The sequence below is a fragment of the Mustela putorius genome, unplaced genomic scaffold (assembly GCF_011764305.1).
Source record: "Mustela putorius furo isolate JIRA1106 unplaced genomic scaffold, ASM1176430v1.1 tig00003863_pilon_pilon_pilon, whole genome shotgun sequence".
NCBI classification, from domain to species: Eukaryota; Metazoa; Chordata; class Mammalia; order Carnivora; family Mustelidae; genus Mustela; species Mustela putorius.
The window spans coordinates 23,048,769-23,068,717 of NW_025422015.1; the positions used below are offsets into that span (position 1 = coordinate 23,048,769).

General features: G+C 41.0%; 1 protein-coding gene across 1 annotated transcript in view; it reads right to left on the reverse strand.

The window, feature by feature from the left end:
• Positions 1–458: 458 nt before the first annotated feature.
• TMEM200A (transmembrane protein 200A) overlaps positions 459–19,949 on the reverse strand; it is an 80,336-nt gene continuing 60,845 nt past the window's right edge. Inside the window, exon 2 of the mRNA XM_004740190.3 lies at positions 459–3,369. Coding sequence (XP_004740247.1) covers positions 1,875–3,353 — 1,479 coding nt within the window. The 5' untranslated portion in view covers positions 3,354–3,369 and the 3' untranslated portion in view covers positions 459–1,874. The remainder of the gene's footprint in view (positions 3,370–19,949) is intronic.

A 19,949-nucleotide genomic window follows, 5' to 3' on the forward strand; every position in this document is an offset into this window, starting at 1 on the left:
AATTCCAAAGGCCCAAGAAACAGGAGTACCAATGTCTGAGGGCAGGAAGACAGATGTCTCAGCTCAAACACAAAGAACAGACCTGCCCTTCTTTTTGTTCTATTCAATCCCTTGACAGATTAGATGATGTCCGTCTGCACTGGTGACCAGCTGACGGATTCAGATGTGACTCTCTTCTGTAAATACCCTTATAAACACACCTAGAAATCTGGGCATGCCTTAGTGTAGTCGACATGTAAAATTAATAATCACACAAGAACAAATATGGAAATGGTCTAATTCAATAGGTGGGTAGACCTAGCTCTTTAATAGGAGCAAAATAAGAAAGCCACAGAACCCAATACATATACTGGAGTATCAGGAGTCTTCAGCAGAATATATTTCAAAAGTTTGAAAAACAATACTTTAAACAGAATTGCATATTTAAAAAATGATAGCAAATTTAGGCAGAGCACAAATTTCTAATAAGAACAGAAGTTTATTAAATGCTTTATAGTAAAATATTGAGTCTACTCTATTACAGTATACAAGCTTGGTGTTCTAACAAGTAACATTGACTCAATGTCATGATGCCATCACAAGATGGAATTGTGGGGAGCTACGCACAGAAATTTATCTTCCTTCTCCTTTTCCACAATAGCTGCAATAATACTGATGCTCAGTAACATTTAGGCATTAGCAAGAACCTGTAAAATTTCCTGAGTATTCCATTAAACAGTTCTTACAATTAAATGTTACCTTAATGGGAAACATGAACATTTTCTAATGGAAACATTCATTTTCGTATTTGTTATCTTCAATAATTGAGAGTTACAATCCCCAAAATGTATTACACCATAAGAAAGTCTTTGGGGTCTTCATAAGGCTTTCCAGCTCAAGACAAATTTCAAGGCAATTTGTCAAGGACTAAATTTCCTTGAATCACCAAGCTAGTGATACACAAAGATAAAAAGAAAAGTCAAGGTTAGCTGTTGTTTTCCAAAGAACAGGATCTGAAAAATCTCGAGGGAAAAGAAGGATGTGGGAATGAATGGATGCTGGATGATAAAAAAGATAGCTAGGAAAGATATGGAGACTAGTTAGCGTTAACTAACCCATAGTGTATTTTTGTGACTAATCAACATCTTCTTCATGTATATAATTATTTCAAGATAGCACTCCTACAAACTAAATTGGTTCATTCCTTTTTCAAGTTAGATGCAGATAAATTTTGATTCTGAATATCTAAAGTTATAGCTAATAGCATTTTGATATTTACTCCTAAGAATACCTGGCACTCTCAGCCATGGTTCTTAAATACATGGTTTCTTGATAAAATAACACTAAAATAGAACAAATAATGAAAAAAGAGTCCTAGAGCTCAGGGTACTAACCACAACGAAATTAAATAATTCCTATCAATTAGCTCACATGGAACTAGACCAATTTCACCAGTCCAAATTATTTAGCTCACCCAGGAACTAGATCTTTCTCCTTTTAAATAATTTAATTGATTTTTTATTTTTTTAAAAAAAGCAGTTGTTTAGAAAATTTGTACTCTGGACAATTCATCCTATACAGATGACCATCAATGAGAGAATTTAAAAGTAAAGAAAGGGAGCTTTAGTACAGATGGAAGTGTTCTGTGTGCATATTGATAGAAGAGATACATTTTCAAAAGAAGGGAGAATATAAAATCACGGGTGATCAGAGAAAGTCCTATGATCATAAGTAACCTGAACATACAGCCATCGCCGCCACAGAATTAAGCAACCAGGTCTAACCCACTACAAACCGTTTGATAAAAAATGCGTATGATCCATACTTTAACAGGGAAACACCAGTGAAAATAGTTTTAAAATATATAGCCTTGTAAAATGATATATTTTTGAACATTAAAACCTCGTTTCAGAAGTTCCCCGCTTTAGGTTGTTACTCAAGAATTCATCATGTTCAAAACTCAAATTGTTATGGGATCTTGAAATCATGAGAAGCTTCTCCTTATTGGTAAAGTCTTTTTTGATCGCAGCTTGGGGTACAAGCAGCCTCTCCATGGGGTCCTCTTTATTCTCTAGTTTCATGTATCCTTTGCTGTTGCTTCGATCCAACCGAGGCCAACTGGGGTGTTTCCGTTGTTCTGCCTGAACAGTTAGGGTGGAGGGACCCCTGTCTAAGTCTAAGGATTTTGAATGTGACGAGAGCAAATGTAAAGAAGTGTTGGACCCAAACTGTCTTCTAGCAGCCCCAGGAGACAAGAGCTGTCCAGCCCCGGGTCCAAGGGCCACAGAAGACTTGTATTGGCTCGACAACGACTCCCCAATGGAATTATTCCTTGGGAACACGGTGCTGACTGGCTGGAAGGACTCATTGGCATTGGGCACAGGGACCACGAGCGAATCCATCGACAAATTCCTTGACCTACTTTTGAGGTTCTCAGCATCTTCAGTGATGTTATCTATACTGGGCTCATCAATAACACAGTTATTAAGTTTGATCACAGGCAATGTAAAAGCACTGATGGACGATGACACAATTGATTTGGTTTCACATTTCTTAGGGCCGCTGGTCTTATCATCAGTCGTCTTGGAGGGAGGTGGATAGAGGCCAAAGACGGAGACGGAGCTGTCTGAAAGCAAAGGGGGCATGAGATGCCCCAAACTCTTATTTTCGTTTAGTGCAAACTCATCCTCCTCGACAGAGCTGTCCATCCGAAAACTGCTCCTAAAACCCGAAAAAGAGGCAATGGTATTTGCGGCCAGTCTCGAGGCACAGGAGCTCCCATTCTGTTTTACTTCTGTGTCTCCCATCAATGGGAGATTGTAGATGCCATTCATATGCTTTTGCTCCTTGATTCTCAGTGTGTGGATGTCGATAACTGTGGAATAGATATCCCTCATGTGTATGATTTTGGTTTCTTTGTCCCGGTTCTCATGGAGAATGGCGTTGGCACAAATGAATATGAAAATGCCAATCCCCATGGTGAAAGGGCCAAGCATTTTCATTTTATCAGAATGCAAATGTTGCTCAAAGAAGCGGACCACCACGCCACCTTGGTTCCGAATGACCTGAGTCTCGTTGGTTGACAGTGTCGTCTCAGCATCAATAAAATGTTCTTTTTGGGGCCAATATCCAAGGACTGCCATTGCAATTCCTACAATGGAGATAAGCACTCCCAAAATGAGGAAGAAACCGGATGGGGAATAAAGCCGGATTTTGCCTCGAACGACTACGACATCGGCCTGAGGCCGCCGCCTGACCGGTTTCTTCTCGTGGGCAGTAGGCGAGGGGCTGAGGCTGACATGATACTGTGACCTGGCAGAGTCTTGCCTTTTCAAGGCAGCCAGGCCGGTTATCACACCACCGGTTGCTATCATAGCTCAGTCTTTTGCTCTGAAAAGAAGGAAACAAGATGATAATCTAACACATCCTGGGACATGCTCATCTGTTCAACAATTGTTTCTATGTTCTTGCTGTTGCTGTTTCATATAATGAAAAAGGGCAGAACAGTATATTTTTAATTGACATAGTTTGAGTAGAAGTTTTGCTTATTGAGTAATGTAAAATCCTGGGGATTTCCTTCATCAGCTAAATTGGTATCTCCAATCAGATAAATTGGTATCTCTATTATTAAGGAAACGTGAGTTCAAGGTTTATTTTACTTAAACAATCTTTCACTTATGTAAAACAGTCCCAGGTCACAAGGTGCCCACTCACTCTCTTGCTCTCTCTCTCTCTGTCACACAAACACACACATGCTATCTTTTATTATTTCTGTTATTTTAAAGAAATGGGACAATAGGCCCAAACCATCAAAACCTAGACTTACAAAGAGAATAGATTCTAGCAACGTACACTATAAAATCCACTCTTGTGACAGTTACCAGTAAACTCTTAACTCCCACATTTCATTTCTCCTGTTCCATTCTCAACCTCCTTAGTTCTTTGTGTCCATGAACATTCCGGGCCCCTCCTTGCTTGAAACTCTCTTCTCCAGTCTTTCATGATTCTAAGTCTGGCTCTTCTCTGACCTCACTGACCACTTCAATCTTGACTCATCTTCCCTCCCCTACACATAGACCACCTTCTCCTGAGAGGCCTATCATTGGCCATCTTCTCTTTAGACCCTCCCTTGGCGTTCATATCCACTCCTACACTTGCCACCATTACGTCTGTGCTAGTGAATCGCAAGCCAGTCTTTCAGACTCTCGCTGAGTTCCCAATGGTGAACCATTGGGGAGCACATGTACATTCATGCACCACTAGCAAAGCTGAACCCACCTTCCCCCAGGACTGTCTGACTTGTTTGCCTTCCTTAAGGGTGTCACTTCTTAGGTTTGGATCTTCATAATTATCTTTGGATCCTCCCTTTTTTCCTCCTCGTCTTCTCATCAGGTTCTAAATCCTAGGAATGTTCACTGCCTGGTGTCTCTCAGTTCTATCCTCCATCCCAATCCCACCCCTCCTAGCCCAGGGCAGCTCGCAGTACCTCTTACTAGACTATTATAATAACCTCCCAGCTAGCCTTCCAAACTCCAATTTCTCTTCCTCCAGTCAAGCTTTTACACTGAGGACAGATTAATTATCTGATTAATTATCCTCAAACACAGCTCTGAAACGGTTTAAAGAGTGGAATAATGGATAAAACATTCCCCATTACCTAGCAGAGTTAAATGGGGGATTTCAGACCCAGGGGATTTAGTTTTATCTCTAACTGCTCCCTTTCATTTACATAAAACAAAAACCTTACGATGTTCCCTGTACTTCATACTGTACTATTTCTGAGACTTTGTTAATAACGTCTCACTATCTAGATTGCCCCTTACCCTCCGTACCACATTGCACACATTAACATCTGGCTAGTCATCAAAACTCATATCCCACTTCCTTTAGAAAGCCTTCCTTGACTCACTCAGCAAATCCCACCCGAGCCCTCATTTCTCAGTGCATTTTAGCAAGTATTACATGGCACTTGCTGCATTATAATGTCTCTGTTCTTTGAATTCTTGTGGTCAAACATCAAGTTCAAGTCATATTTTCATTACCAAAAACATTCAATGTAATAACTTGTACATAGCCAGTGTTCAAGAAACATATGATAAAACATTCAATAGGAGAGTAATCCTTTCCCTGAGATTTGTTGGATGACCATTGCGTTATTATACTAACTTTCCTAGTTAAAAATATGAACAAACAAAATTAATACCAAAACAAAAAGCAACATGTTGTGAGTTGGTAAAATATTTGTCATTATTTGCAAGAATAGTTCTCAAGCTGCCAGAACTGGCTGGTAGGAAACAGAGGGTATTTTAAGACTCACAAGGTCTCTGGCAAATTTTGGAGAGGGTTGCTTCACGGCATCAAATCTCATCTTGTGAAACTGAGCTCTCTTTTGAGTTGCTAGTTATGATTTCTGAATAGTGTTTCAGTAACCAGGGTTGTGGATGGTATCTACCCTTTAAGCTAGCTGAACAAGCTGGAGAGGAAACCCAGCATTCATTGGAATTATAAGTAGGATTAAAATAGTTTGATGCTGAAAGAAGAAGCTAGACTGTAACCCACAGCATAAGTGTATGAAATGTATCAACGCATACATACTACAGTACAGAATGTCTTCCCAACCTTAGCTACCACAGGGTTTCATGTCAACCTATGTTTTCTTGATCCTAAAACAGTTTCAAATGTTTGAATACAGTAATTTGATTAGATAGAAGCCGTCTCACTCAGTTATTTCCATGTGGCGGACTGAGGATTTAGTCCGAGATCCTTCTGAACAGAAACAAAACAAGGCAAAAGCTTTCATCTGCTTTGAAAGGCCCCACTATGGTTGACCCTTCCATTCAGAGTCCACGTTCACCTCCATTTGTCAAAACCTTTCTGCTAGCATTGCCACTCTCCATTCCTGAGGCTGACAGAGGAAAGGGGGCTAGAAGAGAAAATCGTATTCGAGAAAGATGGGTGAGGAGAGGAAGGCAGAAAAGAGCGACAGTGAGTGGGCTTCGTATGCGAGCAGGTGGGTTAGACTAGACAGGAAGGAAAAGCAAGCGCAGTCTAAGTGGGAAAACTTACAGCAAATGGAAGGAGAAAAGAGTCAGGGCAGAGTTTGGAAAAATCAAGAACAGAGTAGGGGAAAAATGAAAGGATCCCATGGCTTCTTCAATGGGGCTGCCCTGGCCAGGCCCAGACGGGGGCACCACGAGTCTCAAGGAACAGGAAGCTCAGGGTATGTGCCAACATCCTTCTTTAGTGAGCTGTTGTTATGATTAGGTCCAAAGTGACCCAGAGCGGAAAGCAAAGATGCTTAACACAGTCATTGCTTCAAAGAACTTGAACCCCAGTGTAGGAGCTAGTCCATCCCCATAAAACAGAATTAATACCCCTAGAATGAAAGTTTCTATAATGGAGGAGCTAAGCCAGCTTCCAGCAGGTGAAAGCTTTCTAACTTCCATCACAGTGAAAAGTCGAATGAATTGCATTTCAGGCAGGGTCAAAGGAAAGCAAGGCTGGCACACAGAGGCCCTGGTCTGCCTCTAGCTAGCACCCAGCTCAGCACTGGAGGAGAAAACCAGGTAAGGCTCAAGAGGAAAGGGAAGGGCAGGTCTTGGAAGATAGCAAGTGTCACTCCCAAGCACCTGAATATTCCATTCACATGTGATGGGGCTGGAGTAAGACACACATACTATTGTTATAATCTTAGGAAAATTAATCTCAACTTGTAGACCAAAGCAGCAATGAGGGACTGACCCTGGGAACAATATAAAGATGCTAATGGCAGTTCTTCAGTAAGAAGTCCATGGAACTGTAAATATGGAGAGAGTACATGCACAGGCCTTTGCACCCCCAAAGCGTAAGGTTAGCTTGGTCTATGGGGTACAGTCTATGCGAAAGCAGCCTCAATCTATTTTTTTTTTTAACTTATGCTGCAAAGTCATATCCCCTCCACTCTACACTTTCATGATTGTGAGTGTGCTCTCTGACATCCCAGGGCAGGGCTGGGACTTATCTCCTTAAAGATCCAAGTGGAGAATTTTACTAACTGAATTTCATTCTGTTGCCTTGGGCACAGAATTTATGCTTCCCAATCTATCTGGAAGCAAAGCTTTACCTAACCTTCTGGAACCTGAAGGAAGCCATGTGGTGTTCCAATAGGGCCCTCCTCCTAAGTGGGTGCTGTTACTTTGGGTAGCTGTTCTCTCATGTAATTAGTCAACACTGACATCTTGTATGGCAGTTATAGCAGTAGACTCAAAATCAGTTTTCTGGCCTCAAGAATGTAATGATCAGCAACCACCTTCTTTTTTTTTTTTTTTTAAAGATTTATTTGACAGAGAGCGATCACAGGTAGGCAGAGAGGCAGGCACAGAGAGAGGGGGAAGCAGGCTCCCTGCTGAGCAGAGAGCCCGATGCAGGGCTCAATTCCAGGACCCTGAGATCATGACCTGAGCCGAAGGCAGAGGCTTAACCCACTGAGCCACCCAGGTGCCCCCAGTAACTACCTTCTTGAAGAAGCCATTAGACTAATTATAAATAAACCTAACTAGAGGGTCAGCACACTCACTTTCCATATTCTTCAAAAAAATACCATGATTTTGTCAGAAGTCAAACTAGAAGACCGGTAAGACAGGTATCATCATCTGTTGACAACCAAAAATAAAAAAGAAATTTAGATAGGGTTAACTTTCAGCTACATATTCATCAGCCTCTTTTCCATTCCTGGGGCTTATATATCAGCCATAGTGTTGCTAGCCACAGCTATCAAGATGGCCAGCTTACGAATGACACGTGCATCTTCTTCCTCACTGCGCAAACCGGCTTCCTGCTTGGCTATCTCTGGGCCTTCACAATCTTACCCATTCACCGTAGATCTCCAGAAACCATCAGGATGGATTCAGTCGCAGTGGCCACCTTTCTCCCTACAGATGTAGACCCTTGGACTTACTCGTGCGCCCCATTCTAATCTACTCGTCTACCTGAGACTCATCTTCCCCCGGGACCATGCTTATTCTACACCCTCAGCCAAAACCTCTTTCTCTTTGACTGAGCAGATCTCAGCTTTGCATATCATATGTTAACCCCACACCATCCTGTCTCACCGTCAGGCTTCACCTCTCCTCCTCTTGCTCTGCTAATCATTTTTAAAGCCTTGTAGTTGTCTTTCACCCCTGTCACAAGCTTAAAAGCGCATTGTGGAATTGGCTCTTCAGAGCATTCATCCACACTTAGGACTCACATCCTCACAGAAGCTTATTGCCTGTACTCTTATGTCCTCATCTGACCACACTGACCTACTGTTCTGACCACAGTATGAGTCTCCCACACATCAGATGTGGCTCCAGAGGCATGCGCACACTTCCATCTGAGATAATAAGTAAGTATACTTGCAAAGTTGAGAGACGTTAGAAGTCTTTGAATCAGACATTCCTTTTAACCAACTAAGTACCAGGAATGCTGTCTCAGATCCAACAATGAAGTTGCAGAAAGAATAGAATTGGAATACAAGTTTTCAGATTCCCGGCCCAGTGTTCACTCTTGGTTAAATATTCCTCTTCTTATTGTTTTTCATGCTATCTCAATGCCTTACAGAATTCAATGCCAAAAATGTGATATATGCTCAGAAAGTTTCTCTGTTGACTATAAATTGACTTGAGGAAAGCCAACCCATGACTGAAATGTACTGCAGATCAGGGACACCAAGTTAATAACACCTGGTCCTTGATTTCAAGGAGTATGGAGTCCAGTTGGAGAACAATAAAGTATATATTTAAAATAAAATGAGGCTATGATGATGGACTTATCCTGGAGAATGATCTTCCACACTATCTGGAGGAATCAGGGGGAGGTTTCCAAGAAGCGGCAAGAGTGGAGACTCACTGTATCAGTAGGAGTTTGCCATGCAAACAGATTTGAATTCATTTGTGTTCCTCACTGTTTCATGACGGTCCTCGCACTAGGGCTTTTCTTCATCTTCTCAGCTGAAGGATGCTTATTGTCCTAAATATATTTGATATTGTCTTACTTCTATGTTTGAATTTTTATTCTTATCTCAAGGTTTAAAAATTCACCAGAATATGAGGCTATCTGCCAAAGGAAGTAAAAATTAATCTGTGCCTTCAGGACCAAACAAAAACATTATATAAAAACCCCATGTGGTATCCACAAATGTGACAGATGGAAATATTTTCTGTTCAAGCTAGAATAGTTATAGGACTCTCTTCCCAGTAGAGACATTTTAAACTTTCAGACTGGGATTTTTAATCTATATCCTTGCCAGAGTTGGAAGAGAAAATGCCTATGGGTGACTAATAGTTCTATCACATTAAAGTTTAAAAAGTAAGAATAGAGTAGAAATCATTTTTTAATGTGTAGAAATGGTTTTGCACATGGAAAGTGGAATTGTAGAAACCTGGTAGCCAGGCAACCTTGAACAAGTTTTTTTGTTTGTTTGTTTGTTTGTTTTTGTTTTTGTTTTTAAGATTTATTCATTGGGCACCTGGGATGCTCAGTTGATTAAGCGTCTGCCTTCAGCTCAGGTCATGATCCCAGGATCCTGGGATCAAACCCCACATTGGGCTCCTTGCTCAATGGGGAGTCTGCTTCTCTCTCTACCCCTCCTCCCAGCTCATTTGTGCTCACTCTCTCTCTCTTGCTCTCTTGCAAAAATAAATAAAATCTTTTAAAAAAAGATTTATTCATATATCTTAGAGAAAGAGAGAGAGAGTGTGTGAGTGCACAAGCAGGGGGAAAGGCAGAGGAAAAGGGAGAGAATCTCTGGCAGACTCCACGCTGAGTGTGGAGCCCGACACAGGGCTCAATCTCATGACCCTGAGATCATCTCCTGAGCCAAAATGAAGAGTCGGATGCTCAACCAATAGAGCCACCCAGGCACCCATTGAACAAGTTGGTTTTAGATTCTTATCTTAGTTCCTCTATCTGTAAAATGGCAAAAAAAAAAAACCCTTCTTTAGTACATGGCATTTAGCACACGGGAGGCAGAAGACCAGGTAGGAAGGGCTTGAACTCTGCCACACCACTTAATAGCTACAACTGAGCAACTGACTCAACTTCCTGGAGCCTCAGTGTCCTCATCTGTAAAATGGGGACAGTAACAGTATCTGTAAGGTTGTTGTAGAGCAAAGGAAATCATGAACATGAAACACAACTCAGTATGTGGGAACAATGGTCTACGTTAGTGATGTTAGCTGTGTCTGTTGTAAGGTCATGTTAAGGATAAAATGAAGTATTATCCGTGAAATGTTTACTGTAGTGTTAATTGTAGTGAGTTATCAATAAACAATAGCTATTTTGATTAACTCTTCATTGCTCAGTGCCATTAACTTTTTCACTGTTCTGCTAGGCACATGGAGAGGAAATTATGATCACAACCTTGTACTGGGACTTAGAGTCAAAAACTATCTGCATTGGAGACTGCATATTTTAGTGCCCAAAGCATTAATAACTTGGTAGTTATGAAGAAGAGCCGCATTTATAGAAGAGAGACACAGGTGAGGGGTTGTATAAAGCATGCCTTTCTTTTACGTTGTATTTCTTCAAATTTGGAGGCCTGTCTTGAGACAAAAAAATAATAAAAGCAATAATAAAAATTAAGTAGGAAAACCCAAACCAGTTCATCTGATGTTTTTACTTATCTTAATGATGCAATTGAACCAAACCCATGAATTTCTGATCAATTCTGCAGGCACTATTCTGCTTCCATTGGGACCCTCGGGCATAAAACAGACTGAAAATGAAGAAGAATATGGGGCTTGGGGATATAGGGACTAGAGAATTTGCCATAAGGGTGATATAGGATGAAAATCGCAAAATGTTATTTTTGTGACAAGGGGTTTAAGCTGTGATTTTGTGTACACCGTGAAGACCTTTGCTGGTCTGCCTTGGAGAGAAGGGTTTCTTAATATTCAGTGTAAGTCCACATCTGCATGAGTGCTGGAACTAAAGGGAGATATAAAATTTTTTATAATGAGCAGAATGATACTCAGGTCCTTAAATATAAAATACCACTTCATGGTTGAGTACATCCTATGCACGCAGAAAACTCTAGAACACAGAATATGCTTGGAAATCTATACACACTCTTTGTTACTGAAGCCGGCCTGACAAACTGTAAGATATGGGCCCAAACCAATTACAGACTCTGCAACAATGACATCGAACAACTGCTCTCCCAGGACTAACAGCCATGAAGCTCACAGAGCACAAAAGACTTCAGAAGGCCAAATAACAGATCCATAATGAGCCGTTAGACAAAATCCTGCTGAGACCCAGTGGGAGACATTTTCCGCGGGAACAGAAGAAATTAGAAGGCTATTTCCCCCAAAGTAGAAATATGCTTCCTGCCTTGTACCCCAATTCTTCAAATCTGTACAACACTTACAATGACGGTCACACACCCTGCTCACGGTGTTTCCGGGCAGGAAGTCGACCTGAAACGGATGCACAGGAGCTATTGTTCAATAGTCCCAAATTTACTAAAATGCATGAAGTTAGCTGCGATATTATTCCTGGATAAAGAGCTGAAACACTCAAAACCCCAGGCTGGACTTTGTATACGGTTTCCCTGCCGCAGAAGAACATCTATGGTAACTTCACTTAGGAGGTACGGTGACAATATTTTTTGGAGACAACATTGGTAAGGGAGACTCCAGTATTAGTAACCTTTCCAGGGACTTTAAATGCCTGGAGAGTAGCAAACATAGTATTGACATTCCTATAAGGCAAGGGGATAGGCTGAAGCTTGGTAGTGAGTTTCGATTTTACTTGCTCCACTTTGTGGCAAATGTCTTCTCTAAGGCCGCCAGCTCTGTCTGCAATGCAGCTGGGCCAATATTGTGAAGGATGCCAAACATCTTCCTTTCTTCTCTAGTGCAAATGAGGAACCATTTCCCACCAAAGCAAACCACCATCGAAATTAGCAATCAGCTGTTCATCCATCATAACATACTGTACATCAAGTTTCTTTTTTTTTTTTTTAAGATTTTATTTATTTATTAGTCAGAGAAATAGAACAAGAGAGAGCGTGTGCACAAACGGGCAGAGTGGCAGGCAGAGGCAGAGAGAGGCAGAGAGAGAAGCAGGCTCCCCGCTGAGTAAGGAGCCCGATGTGGGACTCAATTCCAGGATCCTGGGATCATGACCTGAGCCTAAGGCAGCTGCTTAACCAACTGAGCTACCCAGGCGTCCCTGTATATCAAGTTTCTTACATAGTTTTCCAAACCATGGTTGGTCAAGGCTGCCATGAAGCATTTGTAAAACCCAAGGAACACATTAGGAAGTAATTCAAACTTAATCATTTCCACTAGAGAATTTCTTTATCCCCTAAGTGTAACCTGAGTAGGATCACCCTTCAGGCAAGGGAGGAAGAGGTGTGACAGAGGGCAAGACCAAACTGCTCACCAGTCACAAAAAGAATGAGTCTCTTCAGCTCGGAAATACAAAAGTCCTTTAGCATTAAGGAACATATTCTTTAGAGAAACGTCAGTGAAGGAGGTAGCAGGGGTGCATGTGACTATTTCTATTTTCATTTTCTTCATCTTTTCTCCCACTTGTACAGGTTAGTGGCAGGAAGGTGAATGGTGGAAGACAGATTTTTAGACTTCCAATTTAAAAACGGTATTTGTTAGTCAGTTTGTCCTTCTCCCCTCCTTTCCCCTCCCCTCCCCTATTCTCCCCTTCCCTGCCCCCTATGTGGAAGCTACTTGAGCTCAAGGCATCTGGCAATACGAAGTGGAGAGTAATTACCTACACTCCTGGTTTCCCTAGTCTCCCCCTCCTAGAGGCCAGCAGAATGTTGGATTTCTCGTAGCTCTTTAAGAAGTGGGAAGAATGTTTTCTCATTTGGTTTCTTAGAATTGATTTATGAGAACTCTTTATATATTGAAGAAATCAGCTCTCTGGCAGTGTTATGCCTGGCAAACACATTTAATTTACATTTTTAAATATTGTATCCTTTATCAAACAAAATTTTAATTGTAAGTGGTCAGACTTATCAATATGTTGATTGATGGCTTCATAGACTCATTAGATCTTCTTCAGTGGAAGAATATGTTAAAAATTCTCCCATATTGTGGTACCTGGGTGGCATCTGACTCTTGGGTTTCAGCTCAGGTTATGGTTTTGGAGTCACGGGGCTGGGTCCTTCAGTGGGCTTCCAGCTCAACTTACAGTCTGCTTAGGAGTCTCTCCTCAGCCCCTCCCCCTGCACATGTGTGTGCTCATGTGTGCTCGTGCTCTCTTCTCTCTCGGATAAATAAATCTTTAAAAAAATTCTCCCATGTTTTCTTCCAGTAATTTTACGTTCTAATTCTCCTACATTTTAATTTTCTTATGTATCTGGATGTGTGTGTGTGTGTCTAAGAATACAGGTAGGGATCTAATTTGTTTACAAGAAATAAACCTCTCCCCCGCTGCTTCAAAATGTTACTTTCACTGCATATTAAATTCTTAGAGTTGTAGTATGTACCAAATCTCATATGCACTTTGGTCAATATTAAAGTTGACCATTCTGTTTCATTAATGTATTAATTGCCTGAACCAAACTGACTTGATTAGTATTCATATTATAATAGATATTTGGATAAGATTAGTTTATTTTCATTTTCCTGTGTCAAAAGTTTCTTATCTATTCTTACATTTTACTCTGCCTATGAACTTCAGAATTTGATTTTGAAAAACCTGGCATTTTTCTTGAGATCCCACTAGATTTCTACATAAGTACCGGGAGAACTGACAGTGTTATACCACAGTAGCATTTTATCTAAAAGTTTTCTTTTATGTCATAGTTGTTGTTTTTTTTTTTTAAATATAGATCTTTCTCATTTCTTGTTACTTTATGTTTCTTGGGTATTTTGGCACTGGGTTTTCACTGTATAGCAGTAAGCTTTCTGTCACTATCATTTCTGTCTTCCAGTGGTTGTCATTTGGATATGGGAAGCCTACTGATTTTTGTGCATTAATTTACTAAGCTGCCTTACTGAACTAGTTGATTATTAAAAAAAAAAAAAAAAAGAAAGAAAACTATTTTAGTTCATTCTCTTGAAGGTGTCCTAGGACAATTACATCATCCAGATATATGTTTGCCTTTTATTTCCCAATTTTAAACCTACAATTGGCATTTTCTTTTTTCTTTTTTTTTTTTTAACTTTATTTATTTATTTGAGAGCAAGAGAGAGATAATGAGCAGTGGGGAGGGGCAGGGGAGAGAGAGAAAAAGACTCCCTGTTCAGCAAGAACCCCAATGCATCCCAGGACCTGGAGATCATAAGCAGAGCCAAAGGCACATGCTTAACTGACTGAGCCACCCAGGTGCCCCTACAATTGTTATTTTGTAACTATACCACCTAGGCCATGGAGATCAAAGGAAAACAAGTACATAATAGGGAGGCGTGGCCATCCTTGCGTGACTCCTGGGTTTAATGGAGCTCCTATGGTTTCACCATTGAAGTACCAGTGAGTGAATGTTTTATGTAGCGTTTTCACTTAGATTCCAGGGGACAAAATTAATTATGTCAGAGCTGCTGCTGGATAGAGACAGGGAGGCAGGAGAAGGAAAGAGGAGGGGAAAGGCAAAGGACAGAAAAGAAGGAAGAAGGAAAGGTGGATACAGTGGAGGAAGAGAAGGAGAACCAGGTTGGGTGTGTGGGGGGGAGGATTATGGTTTATTAATGCAATGCTAACTACCTAAAACCATGAATCAGTTCTATATATTTTCTTGAAAATCCTTACTTCTTTTCATACCTTCTTAAAAACAAAACAAAAAATACTATACAATTATATAAGGTCAGGAATTGTCCTGCTGGGGATGCTGGGATTACCAGATCATCTATAAATCCTGACTGATTATACTAGTCAAGAGGGGAAAATTGAGAAGAATGATAAACTGCATATGATATCAGGAATATGAAAAAAAAAACTGGAAAGAATGCATGGCAGAAAATGATTTCAAGGGAGGTTTAACCTAATGGCAGCAAAAGATGGAACCCTGTTTCTAAAAACACCATACATGTGCATCTCTGCTTTCTACAATGGTAGGGTATGTGGGGGTCATGCCCGAGATATTTTTAGCTTCAAATATCTGTTATACTTTATAATGGTTTGCTTTACTGGTAATTTCCCGTGAGAAATGACAATCCAAGAGAAAAATGGACAAAAGGCATTCATAGCCCAGTCACAGAAGGAAAAGTACAAATGTCTAGGTAGCAAAGGAAAAGAGCAACTCAACAGGAAAGAAAATTGCCAACTAAACCAATTTCAAAAGTCAAAACAGATCTTCACTTACTAATTGACAAAGAAGAAAAAGAGGGATTGAGTATATCCATTACCGGTGGGGTGTAAAGCAAATAAACCCTAAAACGCTGTCAGTGAGAGCACACGTTGGTATATTTCTGTGGTTAGTTTGAGAGTGACTTTCAAAAGGTTAAGTGTCCATTCCCTTTGTCGCCGCCTCCCCTCCACCACTTCACTTCCATGACTACATCCTTTAGAAAGACTTCCGCAAGTCTCCACAAAGTGTGCGTTCAGTGCTATGGGAATGGTGACATCTGGGAAACTACTTACATGTTCATCAGAAGATTGGCTAAGTTGTTCATGCTGCATCTAAATAATAGAATAGTATATAGATATTTAAAATAAAGAGTGTGTACTAATGAGGTGAAACATTTACATCATATTTTTTAAAGATTTATTTATTTATTTTAGTGGTGGAGGGGTCGAGGAAGAAAGGGAATCTCAGGCAGACTCCTTATTGAGTGTGGAGCCCAACACAGGGCTCGAGCTCATGACCCTGAGATCACGACCCAAGCCAAAACCAAGAGTCTGACGCCCAACAGACTGAGCAAACTGGGCGCCCTATTTACATCATATTTTTGAGATTTTAGAACAGAAATAAAGAGTTTAAGATCCTGTTTATATCAACGACACAGAACGTATGTTCAGATAGGCACTGAAGGGATGTGGAAGACCACAGCACAGCCAAGAGTGCTCAGATGACAAGAGGGTGAACGCTCGCTTCAGGTATAGCCAAAGTCTTCATCTTTTTGCAAGGAGCACACGCTGCTTTTATTTCAGTTCCCTTTTGGAACTCTAAGTACAGATCACCCAACGCCCCCCCCACCAAAGAAAGGACACTTAAGCCTGTAATATAGGAGTAAAAGGGAGAGCCATCTGGTATACATTTGGGTAATCTGGTGGGCTTGCTGATATAAAAACTGGTATAATTTTGCCTTTGAGGCAAAAATGCAAATATAGAGAAAATAGAAAATGGCTAAAATCCCTAACCGGACTAAATCAGAAACTCGGGAATGAAAGATTTACTTACGTTACATCATAATGGTGAAGGAGAGAGAACAAAAGTCAACACTTGCATTTACTGGGTTCAAGGTGACATAAAGGATGAGTTACCAACTGGCAACTGTCTTTAGGAAATCTGCAATCTGGGAGATGCTCATGGATACTGTGTGTATTGTAAAGCAAATCCTTTCTCCGGACTCCTTGGCTGGTCTGTGCCTGGGTCATCCTGACTTACTCACATGGCTCCCTTCTGGCTTCCGGAGGGGCTGGCGCCTTCTTTCTTTCCCCAGAGCTCAGTTCTCGCCGATGATCTTCAGTTACTCTAACCTTCCAACTTTGATTCATTTATGGAAAACGGGCTCCTGTTGGAGATTAGCCTTCAACGTCAGAATTATTATTCTCATCAAGCATGCGGCCACCGAGGCTGGACAGAGATTTTTCAGCCTTCATTGTGAGGGAAACCGGGTCTGGGGCTCCGGAAAGGGTTCTTCCCTTTAACCTCATTTGCATTCGTCTCCTCCAGGAGATGAGGCAGCAAGGCTGAATCATATTTAATTTTCATGCCCTGAAATTAGATCTCTGTTCTGCCCTGTCCATTGATCCTGCTTCATCCTTTGCGTGCAGCATGGTTCTGTTGCCTACAGAGACCCAAGAATTGTCCTAGAGGGTGAGGATTTGTTTTGGTAGGAGCTTGTGGATCAAGTTGGGTGAGGTGTTGGTAAGGAGAGGGTCTCTTGTGCTCAATTGTTATGCCATGCCCACCCTGCCCCTGCGTAATCTGAACACAGAGAAAGTCTATTCACATGGAACTTTCCTTCAAGAGTCGATATCCTTAGGCTTATTATCTAAGATGAGTTTATGCCAAGGTTCAGCCATCCTATAAATTCACGTGACTTCAATCTGAGGGGTTTTTTTGTTTTGTTCTGTTTTAAAGATTTTACTTATTTATTTGTCATAGAGAGAGAGAGCACAAGCAGGGGAAGCAGCAGGCAGAAAGAGAAGCAGGCTCCCTGCTGAGCAAGGAGCCCGAAGTGGGACTCCATCCCAGGACCCTGGAATCACAACTTGAGCTGAAGGCAGATGCTTAACCAACTGAGCCACCCCGATGTCCCTCTTTTCTGAGTTTCAAAAATGCCCTCAGATCTTGATGTATGTCATCAAAATCTAAAAAAAAACAAAGAGGGTTATGATGATGAACCTTTGACCCATGTACTTTTTAAAGGAATATTTGGTCCGTTAGTCTACATTTTTGATCCTCAGTGATACCCGCAGACAAACACAACTTGCTTTAATAGTCTAAGTATTTTTTAGATTTGCTATAGTTACATGCTGAACCACAGATTTTATCTGTAGCCTTTTGGAGATCAATCCAACATTTGTTGGCTTATTCATATGTTGGCTCATTCAATCCTCACAACTCTGAAATGCAGGCTGTAGCTTCATGCTCACGACGTACAGGTGCTTAGCATCCCCCTTATAGCAGATGAGCTAAGAGTCCAAGAAGATAACTAAGTTATGTAGCAGTAGCTGTTTCCCAGGCCTGTCAGAGCAAGTTCTGACCATGCCGCTCCTCTAGCCACTTCATTCCTTCTGAACTGGCTCATCTCCCAAAGGAAAAGTATGGAGAGGATTGAGGCGATAGCGGAGTTTCTTCAGGCTTCGGTATCCTTTGCTTTAAACCGTTTATTTATATGGCATCTGGGTTCTTTTTTATTACTTTTGACATAATGCAGAGGACTGTTCTTGCTTCCTAAATCCATATAAGATGATGAAGTCAAGTAATTAAATAAATCAAATCACATTCCTAATTCTTCCAGAATGATGTCGATCATTTATTCAAATTTCTCGTTCATTTTGGAAAGCAGAGAATCTCACTCAGCTCTAGTTAGCGCTGTCTGGGCTGCTTCTTGTTCAGACCGCCACTTACAAGGATTTCCACCCTCAGTGCTCCTCTGTCTGAGGATCCATGCTTGTGACCTTGGACACTGACTGCACTCAACAGGTGTCTGCTGAGCACCAACTGTGTGCCAGAGCTCCACAGTGAGTCTGACACCCTCTGTGCCTTTATCGGGCTGACACTCCAGAAGCAGACCACCAAGCAAGTACTAAGACACACTGTAGGCACAGCAATGGAAGTGTTTATGGGAGACAGAGAAAGCCAAAAGGAGCCAGTGAAGTTAGGGGGTGAGAATCCGGGGAGGGAATAAGCAGGACAGGTGTCAAAAAGAAGGTGACATTCACACTGTCTTCAAAGAAGGGAGGAAGAAAAGCAGAGAAGCAGGAAGGAATTCCCAGTAGAGAAAACAGAGGGAGGAGAGCCATTAGAATGGCACGAATGACTTGCAGGAATTATGGCCAGGTGGGGGTTTAGACCCAAGAAGCATAACTTTCTATCAGCAATGCCCAAGCAGAAGACAGAATTCAGTGGTAAAATCCCTGAGTCTTACTTGGTGGAGACACCAGTCATCATCATCATCATCCTAGCTCCCCAACCCTGCCCCACCTGCTCTCATAAAATATTGAAGACTATGTACTGCTTAAAAGGTCATTTTAGGATTCGTTTGGATTTAAAAGGAATAAAGTTAACTACCCTAAGTTCTACAACCTTACCAAGATCAAAGTAAATATTAGTTAAACAGTGACTTAAAAAAAAAAAATGATGAATTCCAGAAAAAAAGAAAACAGTTTTACTCTGAATCTCTTCTAGGAGAACAGCCAAGAAGTTCAAATTATTCATCTGGAGGCTTTGGGGGAAAGTATGAAAATTACAAAGGAAGAATGAAAAATCAGAAATGGGAAAGGAATGAGTATTTATTGAGCTGTGACAGTCTGTTAGGAACTTAATATACACTATTATATTTAATCTTCAGAAAAAATTTTGTGAGGGAGGAAAATCTGTACCATTTCACTGAGACTCAGAGAGGGTAAGTAATTTGTTTCATGTCACACAGCCAGGAAACAGAAGAGCATGGTTTCAAATCCAGGTCTGTTTAGCTCCAAGAACATGTGATTTCTCCTTCAATTGTCCTGCACATAAACAGAACTAGGATAAGGGGAAAGATGAGGCATGATTGCAAATGTTGAGAGAAAACAAGGAAATGAGGGGAAGAAGGAAGAACTTGTGATTATGAATTTAGAATGCACTGAGGAAAAATACGTTTTTTAAAGAAGCAGGGGCACCTGGGTGGCTCAGTCGTTAAGCGTCTGCCTTCAGCTTGGGTCATGATCCCAGGGTCCTGGGATCGAGCCCCACATCGGGCTCAGTCGGAAGCCTGCTTCTCTCTCTCCCACTCCCCCTGCTTGTCTTCCCTCTCTCGCTGTGTCTCTATCAAATAAATAAATAAAGTCTTTTTAAAAAAAAAAAAAGCAAAAAAGCACATCATTTAAAGAAAAAATGTTATTTAAAGAAGGAAATCACACGCATCTCTGACTTGCACAGCAGAGCCCCATGTCCTCAACAACTGGCAACTGTTGGTGATGACAGAATGGGTTCCATTTCCAACCTTCATAGGAATTCACTTCTATAAAAATTATCAAAGCTGTAGGTGAGAAATAAACAAATTCCCCGAAAAAACACAAAAGTGCAAAAACAACAATAAAAACCACCCAAAACTACATCACTCAATGCATACATAAAATAAAAGTCAAATATCCCAAAAAGCAAGTAATGG